General features: G+C 47.7%; 1 protein-coding gene and 1 pseudogene across 1 annotated transcript; one reads left to right on the plus strand and one right to left on the minus strand.

Annotated features, from left to right (window-relative positions):
• Nucleotides 1–4,481: 4,481 nt before the first annotated feature.
• Nucleotides 4,482–12,087, minus strand: LOC115838250 (annotated as a pseudogene).
• Nucleotides 12,088–12,746: 659 nt separating this feature from the next.
• LOC100595152 (cytochrome c oxidase subunit 5B, mitochondrial) lies at nucleotides 12,747–14,968 on the plus strand. Its single transcript, XM_003282429.4, has 4 exons — nucleotides 12,747–12,973; nucleotides 13,865–13,938; nucleotides 14,118–14,217; nucleotides 14,770–14,968. The coding sequence occupies exons 1-4, from the start codon at nucleotides 12,871–12,873 to the stop codon at nucleotides 14,880–14,882; spliced, it is 390 nt and encodes a 129-aa protein (XP_003282477.3). The 5' UTR covers nucleotides 12,747–12,870; the 3' UTR covers nucleotides 14,883–14,968.
• Nucleotides 14,969–23,767: the final 8,799 nt, after the last annotated feature.

The following is a 23,767-nucleotide window of genomic DNA, read 5'->3' on the forward strand; positions in this document are numbered from 1 at the left end:
GTTCAGGCTCTGTGTCCTTGATACCCTCCACATTCCTCCCAGAAGACCCTGGAAGGAACAGAAAAGGAGCTTTGGCAAACAGGGCTGCTTTAGGTAGTTTTAGGGCTGCTTTAGGTACAGCAACCCCAGCACAGAGGACCCTTGCAAGGCCTGGCCACATCCAGCCAAGGACCTCCCCGATCTCCTCCTCTTCCTCCTCCTCTCCCTCCATCCCTTCCCTTCTCCTCCTCCCCTTCCTCCTCTTAGGATCTTTCTTCCCTCTGCCCTGCTCTGCGGAACCACATGCTATATGTGCCCACTCCTGGTGAGCGGATCTCTCAGCCCAGTTAAGAAGGCATCTTTCAAACAGTCCCTTGGATAGTGATCCTAGTGATGGGACCGACTTGGGGGAGAGGGGCTGCAAGTTGGCCTTGCTCCTTCCCAAGTCATCCCATGTGAATGGCTGCTTATTCTTCCAGAGGCCAGCTTGGAGTGACACTTTCAATTATTTTTTTCACTTATAGCCCCACTTTGTGTAATCATCATGTTTTGATCCTCTACTATGTGCTATATACAGTACATACATTTTAACTTATTCCCTATAATCACCCTATAAAAGGAAAATTGGAGGTTCAGAGAGGTTAAGTAAATTGCTCAAGTTGCACAGCCATGAAGTGCAGGGCCATTTGAATGCATGTTTCTCTGATTACAGAACCCATTCCTTCCCCTCCATATTCCACTGCCTGATTTCAAAGAGGTTACTAGAGAAAACATAGAAAATCAAAACCAGAAAGAGGAGGAAAAGCCAAATTCTGTTCAGGAAGGCTAACGTGATTATCGTGAATGAACATTAACCTGGCTGTAAGCTTCTTGGAAGCAAGAGAAGAAGGGAAGGGGGTGGGGAACACAAAGGACTCCATGCTTCTCTTTATAATGTAGAGTTTCTATGGTAGAAGGAAATAATGTGTTTTTCCTTATTTTCAATTCCAAAAGTAATTTCTCATGTGCGATTTTATACAAGGACATTATGTAATAAAATGGATATAGGTTTGAATAACCAGGTATATCAGAAGATGGAGAAACAATTGTCCTGTATAATGCACCGTTCATTATGCAGTCATTCAACAAAGACTGAGCACCTGCCACACTGCCTAGACTCAAAACATGTGCAAAAAGATAATAACCTTGCCATGTACTCAACCCCACAATGAAGGTGTGCCCGGAGGCTGCAGGAGCACACAGAAGTGACATGGGGACCCTGCCTGGAAGGGTCTGATGACCTCAGGCAAGGTAACATTTGCCCAAAGTCGTGAAATTTGAGTTGGAATTTACTATTTATCTCCAAGAGGAGAAAAAGCATTCAAGGAAAAGGGAATAAAATGTGCAAAGGCATGAATACTTGAGGCCTGAGATGTCGCTTATCAGTGGGCAAGTGCAGGACTCCTAGGTGTCAGCCAGCCTGAGCAGGACCTTACAGGGCAGGACAGAATCCAGTTCAGGTTCAGGACTCAAGGAACAGAGGCCAGAGACAAGAGGGGTGCGAAACAGGGAGTCCCAAAGGAGGTGGTTGCAAAATTGAGTGTGGGAGTGGATGTCAAGGCCCTTAATAGGGGCCACTCCAGGGACTATTGCTGGGGAAGAACCCACAGACATGAGAGAGAGACAGGAGGGGGATTCTACTGTGTTAAATCAGAGGATGACCCCATTTATGAGGTGAGTGGGGTGAAGGTGAGCTCAGCTGGAAGCTATGCCAATTTTCTTTGTTTACTGCAAAGAATATTTTATTTTATATATCACTAGCTGTGAATTTTTGTCATTAGTTGTTACATAAATGCTGCCTAGTGCCATTAACCAAATAGTATGACCATTTTATGTCCACAATTGACTTCTGTATTGACAGAATTTTCTCTCTCTCTTTTTTTTATTTATTTATTTATTTTTTTTTGAGACAGTCTCACTCTGTTGCCCAGGCTGGAGTGCAGTGGCACGATCTCTGCTCACTGCAACCTCCACCTCCCAGGTTCAAGCAATTCTCCTGACTCAGCCTCCCTAGTAGCTGGGATTACAAGTGCTCACCACCACGCCCGGCTAATGTTTGTATTTTTAGTAGTGATGCAGTTTTGCCATGTTGGCCAGGCTGGTCTCAAATTCCTGACCTCATGATCCGCCCGCCTCGGCCTCCCAAAGTGTTGGGATTACAAGTGTGAGCCACCGTACCCAGCCTACAAACAGAATTTTCATGATTGATGTAAGTAAACCTGTCAGTGAAGGTTTACCATTGAGATGCAGTCTAACATCTGTAACATCTGATGTTTTGCAGACAGCAATGTAGGAGAGATGTATTTTTTTTTTTTTTTTTTTTTTTTTTTTTTTTTTTTTTTTTTTTTTTTTTTTTAGACAGATTCTCCCTCTGTCGCTCAGGCTGGAGTGCACTGGCGAGATCTCGGCTCACTGCAAGCTCTGCCTCCTGGGTTCACGCCATTCTCCTGCCTCAGCCTCCTGAGTAGCTGGGACTACAGGCGCCCACCACCATGCCTGGCTAATATTTTGTATTTCCAGTAGAGACCGGGTTTCACTGTGTTAGCCAGGTTGGTCTCGATCTCCTGACCTCGTGATCCGCCCACCTTGGCCTCCCAAAGTGCTGGGATTACAGGCGTGAGCCACCGCGCCCGGCCGAAGAGATGTATTTTTAATCACCTTTCATTTAAGTGCCCTTATGTAAAAAAGTAAATAATTTAGAAGTTCTATGTCTCCAAAGGACATTTTTAAACGCATATAGAAATGGTTACAATGGGCCAGGCACGGTGGCTCACGCCTGTAATCCCAGCACTTTGGGAGGCAGAGGCAGGCGGATCACGAGGTCAAGAGATTGAGACCATCCTGGCCAACATGGCGAAACCCCGTCTCTAATCACGAGTTTCTGTGCTTGCTTGAATTTGGGGATTTCCCTTCTGCTCTTCATCCTTTGTATTTTTAGTTACTAAAAATACAAAAATTAGCTGGGCGTGGTGGCGCCTGCTTGTAATCCCAGCTACTCGGGAGGCTGAGGCAAGAGAATCACTTGAACCTGGGAGGCGGAGGTTGCAGTGAGCCGAGATCGCTCCATTGCACTCCAGCCTGGGCAACAAGAGCGAAACTCTGGCCGGGCACGGTGGCTTATGCCTGTAATCCCAGCACTTTGGGAGGCCGAGGAGGGTGAATCACGAGGTCAGAAAATTGAGAACATTCTGGCTAACACGGTGAAACCCCGTCTCTACTGAAAAATACACACACACACACACACACACACACACACACACACACACACAAATTAGCCGGGCGTGGTGGCGGGCACCTATAGCGCCAGCTACTCAGGAGGCTGAGGCAGGAGAATGGTGTGAACTCGGGAGGCAGAGCTTGCAGTGAGCCGATGGCGCCACCGCACTCCAGCCTGGGAGACAGAGCGAGACTCCGTCAGAAAGAGAGAAAGAGAGGAAAGAGAGGAAAGAAAGGAAAGAAAGGAAGAGTTACAATAGGCCAGACGCAATGGCTCATCCCTGTAATCCTAGCACTTTGGGAGGCTGAGGCGGGTGGATCACCTGACGTCGGGAGTTTGAGACCAGCCTGACCACCATGAAGAAACCCCATCTCTACTAAAAATACAAAAATTAGCTGGGCTTGGGGGCGCATGCCTGCACTTCCAGCTACTGGGGAGGCTGAGACAGGAGAATCGCTTGAACCCAGGAGGCGGAGGTTGCAGTGAGCTGATATCACTCCATTGCACTCCAGCCTGGGCAATAAGAGCAAAACTTTGTCTCAATAAGTAAATAAATAAATAAATAAATAAAATAGTTACAATGAAAGCCAGGTGCAGTGGCTCACACCTGCAATCCCAGCACTTTGGGAGGCCAAGGCAGGTGGATCACCTGAGGTCAGGAGTTCGAGGCCAGCCTGGCCAACATGGTGAAACCCCGTCTCTACTAAAAATACAAAAATTAGCTGGGCATGGTGGCAGGCGCCTGTAATCCCAGCTACTCGGGAGGCTGAGGCAGGAGAATCACTTGAACCCAGGAGGCAGATGTTGCAGTAAGCTGAGTTTGTGCCACTGCCCTCCAGACTGAGCGACAGAGTGAGACTCTGTCTCAAAAAAAAAAAAAAAAAAAAAGAAAAGAAAGAAAAGAAAAAGAAATGATTACGAGCCTTTTGTTTTGTTTTGTTTTGAGGCAGGGTCTTACTTTGTTGCCCAGGCTGGAGTGCAGTGGCATAATCACAGTTCACTGCAACCTAGACCTCCTGGGCTCAAGGAACCCTCCCACTTCAGCCTCCCCACTCTTGAGATCCCCACACCCCCACCCCAAGTAGCTGGGACTACGGGGTACACCACCACATCTAGCTAATTAAAAAAAATGTTTTATAGAGATGGGGGGTCTCGAACTACTGGCCTCAAGCAATCCTCCCACCTCGGTTTCCCAAATGCTGAGATTATAGGCATGAGCCACCATGCCCAGCCTGCAGTGAGACTTTTAAGAGACATTTTCCATGTCCACAGCCTATTGTAATTGCTGTACCACTTTCTCTTCCAACTGCTTTCCTTTCCTGCAAGAGGAGCTTGAATAAGACAAATGTTTTGCTTGACTTCTTTGATGTCCTGGATTTTCTGTAGCTCTTTATTTTTCTTCAATCTGTTCATTATACATTTAGCTTGGTGTTTCTTTTTTTTATTATTTTAAGTTCTGGGATACATGTACAGAATGTGCATGTTTGTTACATAGGTATACATGTGCCATGGAGGTTTGCTGCACCCATCAACCCATCATCTAGGTTTTAAGTTCCTCATGCATTAGGTATTTGTCATAAGGCTCTCCCTCCCCTTGCCCCCCACCCCCTGACAGGCCCCAGTGTGTGATGATGTTCTCCTCCCTGTGTCCACATGTTCTCATTGTTCAACTCCCACTTATGAGTGAGAACATGTAGTGTTTAGTTTTCTGTTCCTGTGTTAGTTTGCGGAGAATGATAGCTTCAAGCTTCATCCATGTCCCTGCAAAGGACATGAACTCATTCTTTTTTATGGCTGCCTTTATTTTATTTTATTTTTTTTTTGAGAAAGAGTCTCGCTCTGTGGCACCCAGGCTGCAGTGCAGTGGTGTGATCTCTGCTCCCCGCAACCTCCGCCTCCTGGGTTCAAGCAATTCTCCTGCCTTAGCCTCTTGAGTAGCTAGGATTACAGGTGTATGCCACCACACCCAGCTAATTTTTGTATTTTTAGTAGAGACAGCGTTTCACCATGTTGGCCAGGCTGGTGTCGAGCTCCTGACCTCAGGTGATCCACTCACCTTGGCCTCCCAGAGTGTTGGGATTACAGGCGTGAGCCACCACATCTGGCCATCTTGGCATTTCTGTTTAATCTTTTCAGCTCTCTTCGTTGCATCAATAGTTTTATTCCACAGGGCTTGCTGGTGTTTGATAGGTTCATTTCTAAGTTTTTCGAACTCAAATGAATGATCCACTGTAAGTTCTTTGCCAGGAATGTTTTGGTCCACTTAACCTTGCAAGAATTGCACCTCTTTTAAAGTTTTTATGACATTTGGGTTTTCAAAATCTGAACACATTGTAGTTGTTAAGAGCAAACATCATGCTGTGGCCAGAGTAGATGAGCCCTAAACAGAAATACCACTTTTGATATACATGTTGAACCTTTGTAGGTCCCCACCGACCACAAGCCAAGTTTGAGAGGAGTCTTTTTTTTTTTTTTTTTGAGACGGAGTCTTGCTCTGACGCCCAGGCTGGCGTGCAGTCGTGCAGTCTCAGCTCACTGCAAGCTCTGCCTCCCGGGTTCATGCCATTCTCTTGCCTCAGCCTCCCTAGTAGCTGAGACTACAGGCGCCCACCACCATGCCCAGCTCATTTTTTGCATTTTTAGTAGAGACGGGGTTTCACCGTGTTAGTCAGGATTGTCTCGATCTCCTGACCTCATGATCCGCCCGCCTTAGCCTCCCAAAGTGCTGGGATTATAGGCGTGAGCCACTGCACCCGGCCCTTTTTTTTTTTTTCTAACCATGTAGGGAGATGATTTGAGCTCATGCTCTCTGATGTCATTTTTTGGAGGGGAACCTTCTTAAAGGTTCCTTCACTGAATCTTCTGCTCACTGATCAGGACTGTTGTTCGAGACAAATGCTCATTCAGAGGATGTGTCCCAATAGCTCTGCAGATTCATTCACTTATTTCTTGACTGTATACCCATGCGTATGTGCTGATCTATAATGTCTTCCCCTTGGCTTACAAAAAAATAACATCATTGTCTCCATGCAGTCAGTGAGATTTATGGAACACTTACTGTGTGCTAAGCCCCGTGCCAGGCACTTGGATAAGGGATGAATATGTTCTTGGGGGTCCTTCCCTTGAGGAACTCACACTTAGGAGGAGGGAAAGGTGGACCCACAGGCCCCTAGAGCACCAGAGGCATCAGAGCCACTTCCCACGTCTCACTTGTTGCCTCAACTAATACCCTGCAAGGTGAACCTTCCTTGCTTGCTTGCTTGATGCTTGAAGTGTACAATTCAGTGGTTTTTAGTATATGCACAAGGTTTTGCATTCAACTCTCAGATGAGAATGCTTGTACCCATCAGCAGCCACTCTCCATCCCTTTCACCCAGGCCCTGGCAGCCACAAATCTACTTTCTAGCTCTATGAATTTGCCTATTCTAGACATTTTGTATGAAAGGAACCATTTGGTGGGCTGCAGTGGCTCGCGCCTGTAATCCCAACTCTTTGGGAGGCCCAGGCTGGTGGATCGCTTGAGCTCAGGAGTTCAAGACCAGCTTGGGCAACTTGCTGAAACCGCATCTGCACAGCAAGTACAAAATTTAGCTGGGCACGGTGGTACGTGCCTGTAGTCCCAACTACTTGGGGAGCTGAGGCAGGAGGATTACTTGAGCCCAGGAAGTTGAGGCTGCAGGACTCCAGCCTGGGTGACAAAGTAAGATCCTGTCTCAAATAAAATAAAATAATTAAAAATAAAAATAAAAGGAACTCTACAATATGTAGTCTTTTGTGTCTGGCTTTTTTGATTTACTGTAATTTTTTAAGGCTTATCTATGTTGTAGCACATACCAGTACTTCATTCCTTTTTATGGGTGAATAATATTCCATTGTATGGTTGTTTCATGTTTTGTTTATCTGTTCATCAGCTGATAAATCTTTGGGTCATTCCCACCTTTTGGGTATTGTGAATAATGCTGCTATAAATATTTGTGTACAGGTTTCTGTGTGAAGACATTTTCAGTTCTGTCCCTGTATATGCCTAGGAGTGGAATTGCTGGGTCACATGGTAGCTTAATGTTGAACTTTTTTAAGAGCTGCAGGCCGGGTGCGGTGGCTCACGCTTGTAATCCCAGCACTTTGGGAGGCCAAGGCGGGTGGATCGCGAGGTCAGGAGATCGAGACCACGGTGAAACCCCATCTCTACTAAAAATACAAAAAATGAGCGGGGCGTAGTGGCAGGCGCCTGTAGTCCCAGCTACTCGGAGAGGCTGAGGCAGGAGAATGGCGTGAACCCAGGAGGTGGAGCTTGCAGTGAGCCGAGATCGCGCCACTGCACTCCAGCCTGGGTGACAGAGGGAGACTCCGTCTCAAAAAAAAAAAAGAGCTGCAAAGTTGTTTTCCCAAACAGCGACACAACTTTATATTTCCATCAGCAGCATATGAGGATCTGATTACCCCATATCTTTGTTAACATTTATTATTATTTTTTTTTTTGAAACAGGGTCTCACTCTGTCCCCCAGGCTGAAGTGCAGTGGCGTGATCATGACTATGGTCCAGTATAGCCTCAACCTTCCAGGGCTCAGGTGATCCTCCCACCTCAGCCTCCCAAGTAGCTGTGACCATAGCTGCACGCCACTGCACCCAACTGATTTTTGTATTTTTTGTAGAGATGGGGTTTGCTGTGTTGCCCAGGCTGGTCTCAAACTCCTGGGCTCAACCCGTCTGCCCACCTGGGTCTCTCAAAGTGCTTGGATTATAGGCATAAGCCATGGCACCTAGCCTTATCTGTCTTTTTTATTTTAGCCATCCTAGTGGATATAAAGTGGTGTCTCATTGTGATGTTGATTTGCATTTCTCTGATGATGAATGATGTTGACCATATTTCCATGTGCTTATTGGCCATTTAAAAACATTATTATTATTATTATTTTAATAGAGATGGCATTTTGCTGTGTTGCCCAGACTGGTCTCGAACTCCAGACCTCAAGCAATCCACCTGCCTTGGCCTCCCAAAGTACAGGCGTGAGCCACCATGCCCGGCCCTATTGGCCATTTGTATGTCTTCTTTGGAAAAATGCTTATTCAAATACTTTACCAGCTTTTTTTTTTTTTTTTTGAGATGGAGTTTCACTCTTGTTGCCCAGGCTGGAGTGCAATGGCCCGATCTCGGCTTACCACAACCTCCGCCTCCTGGGTTCTAGCGATTCTCCTGCCTCAGCCACCCGAGTAGCTGGGATTACAGGCATGCACCACCATGCCTGACTAATTTTGTATTTTTAGTAGAGATGAGGTTTCTCCATGTTGGTCAGGCTGGTCTGGAACTCCCAACCTCAGGTGATCTGCCTACCTCGGCCTCCCAAAGTGCTGGGATTACAGGCATGAGCCACTGAGCCAGCCTTTTTTTTTTTTTTCGAGATGGAGTCTTGCTGTGTCGCCCAGGCTGGAGTGCAGTGGTGTGATCTCTGTTCACTGCAAGCTCTGCCTCCCAGGTTCACGCTATTCTCCTGCCGCAGCCTCCCGAGTAGCTGGGACTACAGGCACCTGCCACCATGCCCGACTCATTTTTTGTATTTTTAGTAGAGATGGGGTTTCACCGTGTTGGCCAGGATTGTCTTGATCTCCTGACCTCGTGATCCGCCCACCTCGGCCTCCCAAAGTGCTGGGATTATAGGTGTGAGCCACCACACCTGGCGCTTTTTTTTTCTTTCTTTTTTAAGAGGCAGGATCTTGCTCTGTTGCCCAGGCTGGAGTGCCATGGTACAATCATAGATCATTGTAGCCTCAAATTCTTGGGCTCAAATGATCCTCCTGCCTCAGCCTCCTGAGTACCTAGGACTACAGCCAGGTGGCACCATACCTGGCTTTTTTTTTTTGCTCTTGTCGCCCAGGCTGCAGTGCAGTGGCCCAATCTCGGCCCACTGCAACCTCCGCCTCCTGGGTTCAAGTGATTCTCCTGCCTCAGCCTCCCGAGTAGCTGGGATTACAGGTGCCTGCCACCACGCCCGGCTACTTTTTCTATTTTTAGTAGAGACAGGGTTTCGCCATGTTGGGCAGGATGGTCTTGAACTCCTGACCTCATGATCCACCCACCTTGGCCTCCCAAAGTGCTAGGATTACAGGTGTGAGCCACCCTCACCCGGCCAATTTTTAAAATTTTGTAGAGATGGGGGGTCTCCCTATGTTGTCTAGGCTGGCTCAAACTCCTGCGGTGTGGTGGTTCATGCTTTGTAATCCTAGCACTTTGGGAGGCAAAGGCAGGAGGATTGCTTGAGGCCAGAAGTTTGACACCAGCCTGGGCAACATAGCAAGACTCAGTCTCAACAACAACAACAACAACAACAAGACAATGAAACTAAGGCAGAAAGAGGTTAGATAGTGTGCCTGAGTGGTTAAGCCCAATTCACATCCCTGAGGAAGTACGAATGCTCAGTAAACATCTGAAAAGGTGTTTAACTGCCTTAGAGTTCAAGGAGCTTAAATGTAAACACCAACAGCACTAATGGCATTCATTTTTCTTTCATCCAGTGGGGCTAAATTTGCAAAGGTTTGGAGGTAGGGACTGATACTCACATGCTCTACTGGTGGGTGCATGAATTGCTCCAAACTTTGGGAAAGCAATCTGGCAGAATGTATTATTAAAATGTTTAGCACATACACCCTTGACCCTACTCCTCAGAAACAAAACCTCTGGAATATAAAGTTATATGTACAAAGATGTGCACTGCAGCATTGCACGAGAGGCAAAAAACTAGAAGCCTTTGGAATATTCATCAAGGGAGAATGGCTGGGTACATTACAGTACATTCACAGTAGGGAATATTCTGCAGCCATCACATAAGTTAAGATCTAGATGTATTGATCTGAAGGGATAGCTACAAAATATATATATATTTTTGAGCCGGACTCTTGCTCTGTTGCCCAGGCTGGAGTGCAATGATGTGATCTTGGCTCACTGCAACCTCTGCCTCCCCGGTGCAAGCGATTCTCCTGCCTCGGTCTCCCACGTAGCTGGGATTACAGGCGCCCACCACTGCTCCGGGCTAATTTTTGTATTTTTAGTAGAGACGGGGTTTTACCACGTCAGCCAAGCTGGTTTTGAACTCCTGACCTCGGGTGATCCGCCCGCCTCAGCCTCCCAAAGTGCTAGGATTACAGGTGTGAGCCACCGCACCCAGCCTACAAAATATTTTTTAATGAAAGAAGCAACTTACTAAAACTTTGTATAGTAGTTATGTTTTTATATTTTATATTCATATATGCAGTGATGCTGAATAGGAATTTTGCAAATCCAGGGGGCATGTGGCAATGGCTGAAGATATTTTTGGTTATCAGGTCAGGAAGGTGCTAATGACATAGGGTTAAATCCTACAATGCACAACCTCCCTCAAAGAATTATCAACCCAAGATGTCAGTTGTGCTGAGGTTGAGAAACCCTGGCATAGGGAAAGGAAAAAAAGGATAAGCACCGAACTGCTAGCTTTTTCCTTATATATCTGTGCTGTTCCACTTATAATGTACATTTATTTTGACAACTAAAAATTATCCTGTAAAAATAATACTAAGTTTATTGTGCTGGCAAAGAAATGATGGAGCAGCGGTGGCAGGCTGTTCCCCAAGCCAACTGTTTCCAAAAGAGACCTGAGGGACTGGGTGTGAGTTGACAGTGGTGGGAGGTGGAAGCAGGAAGGGATGCGCAGGGACATCTGGGGAGCCTGGACCTGACCTTGGAGCTCACTCACACAATCTAAATAATCCCAGAGTGAGGCTGAGGTTTTCCTGAGTTGGATGAGGGCCTGCAAAAATTTCCTATTATTAGGCAAGCCTACTATGAGAGTGAGAAGCCTAAACTCAATTTCCATTTTATAGCCTGGAGTAAACCATTTCTGGTCAGGCAGCAGGGAATCATAACATATCAGAGCTGAATACCTCACTGGTTTGCTGAGGGGCAAGTTAGTAGGTGTTCCTCAGAAAGGGTTTTGTGGTCAATTAAGACAAGGAAACTCTGGCTTAAACTGCAGGTAAATTAAACAAGAGGTCTTTACTGCAAGCCTAATCAGAGCCTTTATTATGCTAGTGTCCATCTCCAAAAGGGTGGTCATCAAATGCTGGACTTCCCTGTCTTGACCAAGTCCTTTTTCTTGAGATCATGTCTTGAGACTTGGATGCCATGCAATACACTAGTTGAACGACAGTTTTACTGATGTAGAATGGTGGCCCAAAGAATAAAAAGTGGCTGAACTAGCTGGTGGGGCTACTTTCCAGACCAATGCTTTTTTCTCCTGCCTAACACCTTAACCATAGTTGCAAATTAACTATAGATCCTTGGGTAACATTCCTCAGAATTTTTCCCCAATTCAATTTGGAGGGGTTGCAGTGGAGGTGAGGGAGAAGGGAGTAACAGTGAAGCCATTCAAAGCAAAAACCACCTTTAAATAAATTTTGGCCTTAGAATACAGGTTTTTTTTTTTTTTTTTATTGGTGGTGGGGGCACCCAGGAAGACCAGACGTGCTCCTGTGAAGCAATGCTCCACCATGTCCTTTTGAAAATATCGTAGCCTGCATGAGATAGGTGGGAGCACCTAAGCCTTCAACTCTCCCCAAGTCCCCAAGTTGCCTCCAATTGACCTCACTGGGCCAGGAGAAGCCCTATAAACTGGTTTTGTATATTCTATACAAGTAGTAAATTTACTAAAATTACTGGATCCTACTATATACCAGACCTCTGCAAGGCATTGAAGATTCAATGATGAGCATAATTCCCACTCTAAAGGGATTTTTCTGTCTGGTAGGGAAACTCAGATACCGCATGCAGCTAGCCTGTCACAGGGCTATACTGACTAAAGCTCACCCTAAGAAATTTGCACATCTTAGCCTATGGGCAACGGGAAGCTATGGACGGAAGAAGTTTTCCGTTTCAAACAAGGAACTCCAGTTACAGCAGGCTCTGACTCCATTTCCTATTATCAACTCCCGTTCCTACTCCTCCTCCCTTAGCCTCGAGAAAGAGTGGCCACTTCCTCCACATCACCAGGGCCTTGGTCCTGGTAGGGGGTCCCGCCCCGGGCCCTTTCCTCCTCCCCAGGCCGGGACCTCCGCGCCTCCCACACACAGTACAACTCTAACAGGAAACTGGGCCAGGACTGCAGGTAGGTCCCGTCCAATGCGACACGCTCGCGACGGCCCACGCACTGCCAGGAGAACCAGCCCTGCCACTAACCAGCCTAGTAAGGAATGCAGTGATCTTTAGGAGCCCACTTCTAAATTCAAATCATTTGGGGTTCAGTAAGTCTCTTCACAGACGGGGACTTCCATCAGCAGCCTCCACGTTTGCTGAACACGACTACGGGGCCAGACCCATAGGAACTCCAGTGCGGTTCAGCCGCTGAACTCCAGGGACCAAAAAGACTTTCCCACCTCCCAGTGTTATTAAAGAGCAAAACCGCCCCCAAGCCTCAGCCACTACGCGGTGCAGAAAGACGCAGAGCTGGGCATGCGCAGTTCCCGCCCCCGCCGCAGTCTTCGGAGTGGGCGGGCTCGAGGGCTGGGACGAAGCGGAAAGCTGACCGGGAGGAGAAAGAAGCCCGCCCCCGGAAGTCCCGCCTGTCTCCGCAGCTTGTTCCCGGAAGTGCTGCTGCTAGTCACGGACGCAATGGCTTCAAGGTTACTTCGCGGAGCTGGAGCGCTGGCCGCCCAGGCCCTGAGGGCTCGCGGCCCCAGTGGCACGGCCGCGGTGCGCTCCATGGCATCTGGAGGTACTCGGGTCGCCGGGCGTGCCAGGGACCAGAGTGTTGCCCTCCCAGGGTGGTCCCAGGGCGGCAAAGCGGGGCGGGCCGTGCAGCTTCTTGAGGTCCCAGTGGCCGCTTTACGGTCCCCAGTGCCTCAGGCTCTGCAGGCATCTCCCTGTAATTCTGGACCGCTGCTCCTGCCGCCCCCCGAACTGACTCTGCTGCGAAAGTATCCTAAACGGAGGTGCCGGGTGACCTTGGGAGGGACCGGGACTGCCACCAGGATGGGGAGGGGTCCGGCCTCCCTTCAAACCTGCGCCCACCTCAAGCCGAGTGGGTTCTACATGCTTTTAGACAAATGTCGACAAATTGGCCTCGGTGGTTGGAGAAAGAAAAGCTCATAGGCCGGACGCGGTGGCTCACAACTGTAATCCCAGCACTTTGGGAGGCCGAGGCGGACCGATCCCCTGAGGTCAGGAGCTCAAGACCAGCCTGGCCAACATGGTGAAACCCCGTTTCTACTAAAAATACAAAAATTAGCCGGGCGTGGTGGCGCGTGCCTGTAGTCCCAGCTACTCGGGAGGCTGAGGCAGGAGAATCGCTTAAACCCGGGAGGCGGAGGTTCCAGTGAGCCAACATCGCGCCATTGCACTCCAGCCTGGGCAACAAGAGTAAAACTCCGTCTCAGAAAAAAAAAAAAAAAAAGAAAAAAATAAAGCTCCCCCTAGTGCTGCCGCTTGTGTGGATGGGGACTTGGTGGTTCTTAGGGGACCATGGATATTAGTAGCCTTTAGGAGCTTGTGAGCCCGCTAAAACTTATACAGAAGTTTCAGTGCAGCATTTTCCTTGATCATTTCTGTTTGTAATTTTTCTATCAGTCATTTCAGTCAGCGTCATAATTCACATATCTTCCTTTAGGTGGTGTTCCCACTGATGAAGAGCAGGCGACTGGGTTGGAGAGGGAGGTCATGCTGGCTGCAAAGAAGGGACTGGTAAGGAGAAACTCCCTTCTGTGTCTTCTGTGTAACTTATGGCCTTGGATGTGTTCGTAGTGGTCTCCTCTCTGGGAGTATTTGATCCAGGAAACTTAGCTTGGAGGAACAGTCCCCTGAGCTTCTGGCAGGTAGGGCTTATTTGGCCTAATGGTTCAATTCTTGTTTTTTTTTTTCAGGACCCATACAATATACTGGCCCCAAAGGGAGCTTCAGGCACCAGGGAAGACCCTAATTTAGTTCCCTCCATCTCCAACAAGAGAATAGTAGGCTGCATCTGTAAGTACCTCACCTCTATTTTTTATCCACTTGCTTAATATATCCTACAATAGTCTATAAGCTGCCTCAAATCTTCAGTGTGTGAGTGCATGTTGGTAAGTTTCTCTAAGGGTCTTGACCCTCTGAAGCCTCATTATGCCTGATAGTTCATCCTTACTGGAAAGAAGCGCAGCACAGCGGTAAGACTGGCTCACTGGGAGTGCGGCATGAAGGAGTACCCACCCAGCAAGTATTTATTGTTGTACTGCTTCTATGCCAGGCATCATTTTAGACACTAGGGATACATACCAGAATGGACCCTGCTTTGCGTTCTACATAGGCAAGGGAATTGTTAAAATTTACAGTGACCTTGATACAAGGTCAGTTTACTCATAGGTGAACTCAGAGCCTCAATTTCTTCATCTGAAGAATGGGAGGAGGGCTTGAACTGACCTCTTAAGATATCAACCATAATCTTACTTGTGTATCAGAGATGTCTGAGGAAAAGAAATTCATGTTGAAAGTCTTCCTTTCTAGGTTGGATGACCATAAACCACCTTTTTTCCCTTTTAGGTGAAGAGGACAATACCAGCGTCGTCTGGTTTTGGCTGCACAAAGGCGAGGCCCAGCGATGCCCCCGCTGTGGAGCCCATTACAAGCTGGTGCCCCAGCAGCTGGCACACTGAGTACCTGCACTAAATTACTCAAAATGTGCTGTAAAGTTTCTTCTTTCCAGTAAAGACTAGCCATTGAATTGGCTCCTTCTCCCATAGATGGCTGGTCTTATTTCTTTCCTGTATTCTTTGGTAGGCATGGAATATTCTTATTTTGGGAATAGCTATCTGTTAATGCTAGCTTGCCATCCACTTACTGAAAGTGTATAACCAGTGTATAGTGCTTAGATTAATAATAAGAATAGATCGACAACCTGTAATACAATGAATGGGACCACTTGGTATGAGAGAAAGGGGCGGGCTGAGGAGTCAGGCTGACTGGACTTAAAATATTGGCTCCATCATTTGGCTCTATCCCTGTGGACATGTTCTCTGGGGGTCAAGTACAACTACAAAAAGGTAAATACCTTATGAGGTGCTTAATATGTAAAGAGCTGAGCGGATAGTAGGTCCTCACAGTATCATCATAGAGACAGGGTGGCCTTGTGAAGAGAGTTTTGGGGATTTTGAAGTCTTGAAGGACCCAGGTGCAAAGTAAGAATTCATGGGGATACCAGCAGCAAAATTCAGAATATGGAACAATTTCAGAAATCACTGACCATGTTTCTTCAAATGAATTGCAAGGAGTGGGGGGAAAAGGTAGGGAGAACATGTGGAGAAACAGATAAGGGAGATACCAGTCAGCAGCATGCACACCTTGTTTAGATCTTGATTTGAAGACAATTATAAAGGAAAAAAAATTGAGAAGAATTTGAACTCTGGTTATTTGATATGTAGACATTTACTACCTTTTCAGGTATTTATATAGTTTTTTTTTTTTTTTTTTAATGCTTGAGATACGCACGGGAAAAAGGGAGGGGAGAAATGCCAAAAAAGCCCACTTTAGCTACTTCATACCTGTGACACCTTGGGACAAGTTAAAATCTCAAAAACCTCTTACCTACAAAATGGAAATACCTCTTCATTTTGTGTGGAGACTAGCCAGAGGTGGCTTCAGTTACTATCTTCACAAAATTGGTCCAAACTAGGTATTTCAGTGGGAGCTGATAGTCAAAGCCCCTTCCCCTCATCTTGCCCATCCTGAAGGTGTAGTCAAAGCTATTGCTTCCATCCTTGTTCATGACCTGTGTCCAGGAAATGCCCAAGCACTGACCTGCCATTTGAGGCCCTTTCCTCTGGGAAGGGGAGCTCTCAGATAACCCCCTGTGAAATCTAACCCCTACACGCCCACAAGATTAGTCTGTGGTGTCACTAAGCCCTCCTGTGTGGCTGGCCTGCCTTCCCTTTCCACATCTCTTCCAACTCAAATTCTGCTGAGGGAGATTTTTGACTCCGCACATCATTAATCCAATCTGTTTTCTCCCTCATCTCCAAGTCTGCTTTTCTTTTTTAAAATTTAACCAATTTACTTGTAAAGAAAAATTGGCTGGGCATGGCGGCTCATGCCTGTAACCCCAACACTTTGGGAGGCTGAAGTGGAAGGACCACTTGAACCCAGGAGGTCGAGGCTTCAGTGAGCCATGACCATGCCACTGCACTCTAGCCTGGGTGACAAAGCAAGACCCTGTCTCAAAGCAAAAAAAACAAGCGGAAAGAAAAATCTCCAGTACGTTTCCAGACAGTGGCAGGCAGAATAATGATCCCCCAAAGATGTCCACGTCCTAAATCCCTAGAATCTGTGAATATATTAGGTCACATAGCAAGAAGGAATTATGACTACAGATGGAATTAAGGTTGCTAATCAGCTGATCTTAAAATAGTTATTCCCAGATTATCCAGGTGGATCCAAAAAGCACAAAAGAGGCAGAAGAGAGTCAGAGATGTGACTCAGAATGGTTGGAGAGATGCAATGGTGGTGGTTTTGAAGACGGAAGGGGCCCACGAGCCAAGGAAGGCAAGTAGCCTCTAAAAGCTGGGAAGGGCAAGGAAATGATACTCTAGTCTTCAGAAAGGAGTGAAGCCCTGCTGACACTTTGACTTCAGCCTAGTGAGACCCACATTAGACTTAGGAACCGTAAGATAATAAACTTGTTTTTTTTTTTTTTTGAGACAGAGTCTCGCTCCGTACCCAGCCTGGAGTGCAGTGGCATGATCTTGGCTCACTGCAAGCTCCACCTCCCGGGTTCAGGCCATTCTCCTGCCTCAGCCTCCCAAGTAGCTGGGACTACAGGCGCCCGCCACCACGCCTGGCTGATTTTTTTTTTTTTTTTTTGTATTTTTTTAGTAGAGATGGGGTTTCACCGTGTTATCCAGGATGGTCTCGATCTGACCTTGTGATCTGCCCGCCTCGGCCTCCCAAAGTGCTGGATTACAGGTGTGAGCAACCGCGCACGGCCATAAACTTGTGTTATTTTAAGCCACTAAGTTTGTGAGAATTTTCTATGGCACCAATAGGAAAAGAATACACAGATCAATAAATCCAATCCCTGAGTCAGTAGATCTCATATTTAGCTGCACCTTAGAATCACCTGGGGATCTTTTACAACTCCCAGTGCCCAGGCCACACCCAGACATTAAAACAGTATCTTGGGTTAGGACCCAAGCATCAGAAGTTTAAAGTTCCACAGGTGCTTCCAACAGGAAGGCTGAGAACTGCTTCAGGCTAACCATATGGAATAGCTCGCTTCCTTGCCTCATGGTAACTGGGAGCCCTAGTGGTAGGGGGGAAATACAATGTTCCCCACTAGGAGGACAAAATTGCTTTTGGGTAGAAGTGGGCTCCATCTGAACCTCTGGCCACTTAGCAGCTTAAATTGGATCCCATCTCCACTCACCAAGGAAGAATATAAGCCTCACTCTAACTGTATTAAACTCTTTGCAAGTACACAATGAGGAACTTTTTCCCAGGACCATTTGAAAGTAAGGTGATCTGATGCCCCATCACACGCATGCTTATTTCTTACAAAGACATTCTCTTAATGTGCACATGACCATCAAAATCAGGCAAGTACAATTTATATATTTCTACCATCTAATCTTCAGACTCATTTAAGTTTTGCTAGAAGTTCCAATAATGTCTTCTATAGCAAAAGGAGCCAACTCAGAATCACGTGTTGCCCTTAGTTGTTCCATCTGGAACAGTTCCTGTTTTTCCTTGACTATCCTGACCTTGATACTTTAAGAATTATACCAACAACTTGGGTTTGTCTGTTTCACACTGGATTCGGGTTATGCATGGTGGGCAAGGGAGGGTTTGTCGGTTTCACACTGGATTCGGGTTACGCATGGTGGGCAAGGGATGCTGCACCCTTCCTGGGAGGCACATGATACCGACTTGTCCACTGCTGAGGAGGTTCTCTTCCGTCACTTGATGAAGCTAATGTCTGCCAAACTTCACTGTGAAGTTGCTCTTTATTATCTTATTAGGCAATACTTAGAAATGTCAATACCTTGTTCCTCATCAAACTTTCAGCTTACTAATTATCAGTATGGATTCATGCTTTCTTATTTTATTCAGTGGATTATAATTCATGGCTATCATTATTTATTTTTTGATGTTTAATTTGTTCCAAATTTGGCTAGTGGGAACCTCTTCAAGCTGGCTCCTGTGGCCTTTTGACATGCCCCTATCATTCTTTGAGCATTTTTTTTTTTTTGAGACGGAGTCTTGCTCTGTTGTCCAGGCTGGAGTGCAGTGGCGCAATCTCGACTCACTGCAAGCTGCACCACCCGGGTTCATGCCATTCTCCTGCCTCAGCCTCCTGAGTAGCTGGGACTACAGGCACCCGCCGCCACGCCCGGCTAATTTTTTGTTTTTTAGTGGAGACAGGGTTTCACTGTGTTAGCTAGGATGGTCTCGATCTCTTGACCTTGTGATCTGCCCGCCTTGGCTTCCCAAAGTGCTGGGATTATAGGCGTGAGCCACTGTGCCCGGCCTCTTTGAGCATTTCTTTTTATTTTCTGGAATAAAATGTTCCAGGCTTGTCTTCCAGGCTGTGAATAAACCCATGAGGAAGCTGCTATTATTACCATCCCCATAATAGAGATGGGGAAGCCTGGGGACAGCTCAGGAATACAGAGCTAGCAATTTCTTGTGGCAAGATTGTGAACCCAGACCATAGCTCCAGACCCTGAGCTCTTTTCCCCCACCCCAAATTTTAAATTATTATTTTTGAAACAGGGTCTTTGTCACCCAGGCTGGGGTGCAGTGAGTGGTTTGTTCATAGCTCACTGGAACCTCGAAGTCCTGGGCTCAAGCAATCCTGCTGCCTCAGCCTCCCAAAGTGCTGGGATTACAGGCATGTGTCACCACACCCAGCCCAATTTTCTATTTTAAAATAATTTTAGACTTACAGAAAAATTGCAAAAAATGGTAGAGAGTTCCTACTTAACCTTCACTCAGTTTTCCTTAATGTTAACACCTGGCAGTACCATAGCATAATTATTGAAACCAGGAAATTAACACTGATGGAGTACTATGGACTAACCAGCAGACCTTATCGGGATTTTGCTGGCTTTCCTGGTAAGGTCTTTTTTCCAACCTAGGATCTCACATTGCACTTGGTCTTTCCTTGTCCCTATGACCTGCCATGAATAGCCAACTCTATTCATTTGTAGACTGCCCTCAGTTTGGGTTTGCCTGCTGCTTGCTCCTGGTTAGATTGAGATGATGCAAGAATACCACAGGCAATCTACCCGCCCGCCCATCATCTGGGAAGTGAGGAGCGCCACTGCCCGGCTGCCCCGTCTGGGAAGAAGTGAGGAGCGCCTCTGCCCGGCCGCCCCGTCTGGGATGTGAGGAGCGCCTCTGCCTGGCCACCCCGTCTGGGAAGTGAAGAGCGCCTCTGCCCAGCCGCCCCGTCTGGGAAGAAGTGAGGAGCGCCTCTGCCCGGCCGCCCCATCTGGGAAGAAGTGAGGAGCGCCTCTGCCCGGCCGCCCCGTCTGGGAAGTGAGGAGCGCCTCTGCCCGGCCGCCCATCATCTGGGAAGTGAGGAGCGCCTCCGCCCGGCCGCCCATCGTCTGGGAAGTGAGGAGCGCCTCCGCCCGGCCGCCCATTGTCTGGGAAGTGAGGAGCGCCTCTGCCCGGCCGCCCCATCTGGGAAGAAGTGAGAAGCGCCTCTGCCCGGCCGCCCCGTCTGGGAAGTGAGGAGCGCCTCTGCCCGGCCGCCCATCATCTGGGAAGTGAGGAGCGCCTCCGCCCGGCCGCCCATCGTCTGGGAAGTGAGGAGCGCCTCCGCCCGGCCGCCCATTGTCTGGGAAGTGAGGAGCGCCTCTGCCCGGCCGCCCCGTCTGGGAAGTGAGGAGCGCCTCTGCGCGGCCGCCCATTGTCTGGGAAGTGAGGAGCGCCTCTGCCTGGCCACCCCATCTAGGAAGTGAAGAGCGCCTCTGCCCGGCCACCCTGTCTGGGAAGAAGTGAGGAGCGCCTCTACCCGGCCGCCCCGTCTGGAAAGAAGTGAGGAGCGCCTCTGCCCGGCCGCCCCGTCTGGGAAGAAGTGAGGAGCGTCTCTGCCTGGCCGCCCATTGTCTGGGAAGTGAGGAGCGCCTCTGCCCGGCTGCCCCATCTGGGATGTGGGGAGCGCCTCTGCCCAGCCACCCCGTCTGGGAGGTCTACCACAGAGGCCAGACGCAATGTGGGGGCTGGACGTGGTGGCTCACACCTGTAGTCCCGGCACTCTGGGAGGCCGAGGTGGGTTGATCACTTGAGGCTTTCGCCAACATGGCGAAACTATGAAAAATACAACAGACAAACCAACCAACCAACCCAGCGACAACAAAACAGGTCTACCCTGGAATTTTTTCTATTTTCCTCCCTTTCTGATCCTTTATCCCACTTTTTCTTCCTCTTCCTTCTCCTTCTTCTTTGTCAAATAGAGGATTGAGTTATTATCATTGATCCATACAAAGTCCCTCTCTCATTTATTTTCTTTAATTCCCACTCCCCATTTCTATTCCCCGTTTTCCCATGTGCAACCTTCCTAATATGTTTGATATGCATCTTTTTGTTTGTATGTATTTTTAGAAAATGTTTATTGTTTTGTGTGCAAAAAAAATTAATAAAAAAAAAATGGAAAAAAAAAAAAGAATACCACAGGCAAAATCAGGCCCCTCTTAGCATCTTCAAGAGACAATGACTTATGGCCGGGTCCAGTGGCTCACACCTGTAATCCCAGCACTTTTGGAGGCTGAGACAGGCAGATAACTTAAGGTCAGGAGTTCGAGACCAGCTTGGCTAACCTGGTGAAACCCCGTCTCTACTAAAACTACAAAAATTGGCTGGATGTGGTGGTGAGCACCTGTAATCCCAGCTACTTGGGAGGCTGAGACAGGAGAATCGCTTGAACTCAGGAGGTGGAGGTTGCAGTGAGCTGAGATCTCACCACTGCGCTCCAGCCTGGGCAACAGAGAGAGACTCCATCTCAAAAAAAGCAAAGAAAAAAAGAGACAATGACTTATGGCTGGGCTCGGTGGCTCATGCCTGTAATCCCAGTGCTTTGGGAGGCTGAGGCAGGAGGTGTACTTGAAGCCAGGAGTTCGAGACTCACCAGGGCAATACAGTGAGACCCCCATCTCTACAAAAAAATAAGAACTAGTGGTGTGTGGTGGTGCACACCTGTAGCCCCAGCAACTTGGAGGCTGAGGCAGGAGGATCCCTCGAGCCCAGGAGATGGAGGCTGCAGCGAGCCGTGATCGTGCTGTTGCATTCCACTCCAGCCTCCACAACAGTGACATCCTCTTAAAAAAAAAAAAACAGAGACAATGACTTATTACTGGAGATATATACTCTGATTATTTGGTTAAGGTAGTATCAATGTTTCTCCACCATAAAATTACTATTTCTCCTTTTGTAATTAATAAGTTCTTGTAGAGGGATAGAGACAACAAAAATGTCTTTACTTTGCCCACTGATTTTTGTCTCCATTCTTACCTGCAACAGTGATCACTGTGGTGTTTCCTCAGTGGTGACTTTCTTTTTCCACAATTCTTTTGACATCAATTGTAATTTTACCATAAGTGAGAGCTGTCCCTTCTTCCCCATGTATACATTTATTCAGTTATTTATTTGCATGAGTATGACTCACACGTATCTTATGCCATGGCTTATCATCCGTTACAGATTTGAGCATTGGGTGCCCCTTCTAATTGGTTCTTGTGTCCTTTAGACAAGCCCTTCCCTTTTTCACTTTCTTACTTTATGGTACCACAGACTATTCCAAGCTCATCTATTATTTTCCCTGTTCCAGGGAATTGTCCCAGGGGAAATGTCATGTCCCCTACTAGGAGGACCAAACCTTTGCTCTTGGATGGAAGTAGGTTCTACCTGAGCTTAGCTTAGAAAATGGAGCCCATCTTCCCTCACCAAGGAAGAACACAGGCCTCACACTAATGGTATTAAACTATTTACAAGTACAGAATAAAGAACTTTTTCCCAGAATGGTATTTAGAAACCAAGATCTGGACACTGTATGTGCTCATTGCTATTGTTGTGTCATTGCTTCCAGACCTTCCCAACAGACAGGGCTAGGAAATGCATGTGTATGTTCTAATGCTGGCTCTCACACACAGATGTGTTTATTTCGGTATCTATGTATATTAAAACCATGACTTCATACTACCTCCAACTCCAATCCAACACAGGCTTCATTTCAGCTGTACTACCTTCCTCATCTGTAGCTTTTTCCAACAGTGAGAAGCTGGCAAAGTCTGAGCACTTAAACCTGCCAGAAGAGGGGGTACAGAGGATGGTGCTTTGCCTTAAAGGACAAGATTTTGACAGGCACAAGCGAAGGTCATTCCCATGGAGAGAACAGCATGCCCAAAGGCTAGCAGGCAAAGGACATGAGGGGTAAACCTAAAACAGGGAAGGAACAGATCTCAAGAGGCCTGAGTCAAACACAACATGTGGCTCACGAAGGTGGTTTTACCAGCATCACATCAATTGTTTCATGTCACCAGGCAGTGGAGAACCACTTGACACTTTGGAGTAGGAGGTGTCAGAACCAATATTATCTGGGCTTTAGATCCACAAGCAAATAGATTGGGTGGCCAGGGAATGGAGCTGTGGTCATAAGCTACGGTGGCAGTGACTATGCTGGAAAAAAAAGGACCAGTGGGAAAGGTACCACAGAAGAACCACACAACCTGGTGACTGACAGAGTGGGAGAGACAGGGAAGAGGAAGGTGTTGATGGATAAGGTTCTAACCTGGGAGGCAGGGAGCCAGTGGTGCCATGAACAGAGCCCCATGGGAAGAACTGGTCTGGAGAGTGCCCTAACATGGAGTTCTCTGTGCAAATTCTGCTTTCCCTTTGAGGGCCAGTGCAAGCCTAACTGCCCTGTCACCATAAAGCCTCACAAAAAGCCTTGGCAGACAGACCTCAGTACTCTCCCTACTCCTACCTCATCTCCTCAGTCCCGGGCCTGCCCTCAGCCCCCCACAAACCCCAACTGCCTACAACACACTGCTCTGGTCACCATCCTTCTATGGCTGGCCACCCATCTCCCAGGACACAGCTAACAATCCTCCACGTGCCAGCTCAACCCACCTTTTTGGTTCATCTCACACAATGGTCACAGACCACTGACGCTTCACTGCTGACTGGGCATTGGGTCCCTGCCTTCCTCTCCAGCCCCACTGGTCCCAGGTGCTTCTTTGGGCTCTCACATCTGCATAGAATGCCTTCCCCCTCTCTGGCTAACCTCTGGGCCCTTGCAAGTCGGCCTGCCCCACCTGTTGGGCTATGCACCTAATGCCTTGGCCCCCACAACTCTGTACTAAAATGGCCCATCTGTCTTACTCCCTTGACATGCGTATTTGTTAGGGCAAGGATATAACTTGTTGACCTTTGGCCCCAAACACACAGCACCATCCTGGAAACACTGTAGGTGCTCACTTAAGGAAGTAAAGAGCAGACATTCTCCAAACCCTAATTCCTCACTGCTCCTTCTGCCCTTCCTCTC

This window comes from Nomascus leucogenys, chromosome 14 (assembly GCF_006542625.1).
Source record: "Nomascus leucogenys isolate Asia chromosome 14, Asia_NLE_v1, whole genome shotgun sequence".
Taxonomy (NCBI): domain Eukaryota; kingdom Metazoa; phylum Chordata; class Mammalia; order Primates; family Hylobatidae; genus Nomascus; species Nomascus leucogenys.

Coding starts and splice junctions, on each gene's coding strand:
- LOC100595152 (XM_003282429.4), top strand. CDS start 12,871: ATGGCTTCAAGGTTACTTCGCGGAGCTGGAGCGCTGGCCGCCCAGGCC. Junction 12,974..13,864: donor GCGCTCCATGGCATCTGGAG/GTACTCGGGTCG, acceptor ATCTTCCTTTAG/GTGGTGTTCCCACTGATGAA. Junction 14,218..14,769: donor GAGAATAGTAGGCTGCATCT/GTAAGTACCTCA, acceptor TTTCCCTTTTAG/GTGAAGAGGACAATACCAGC.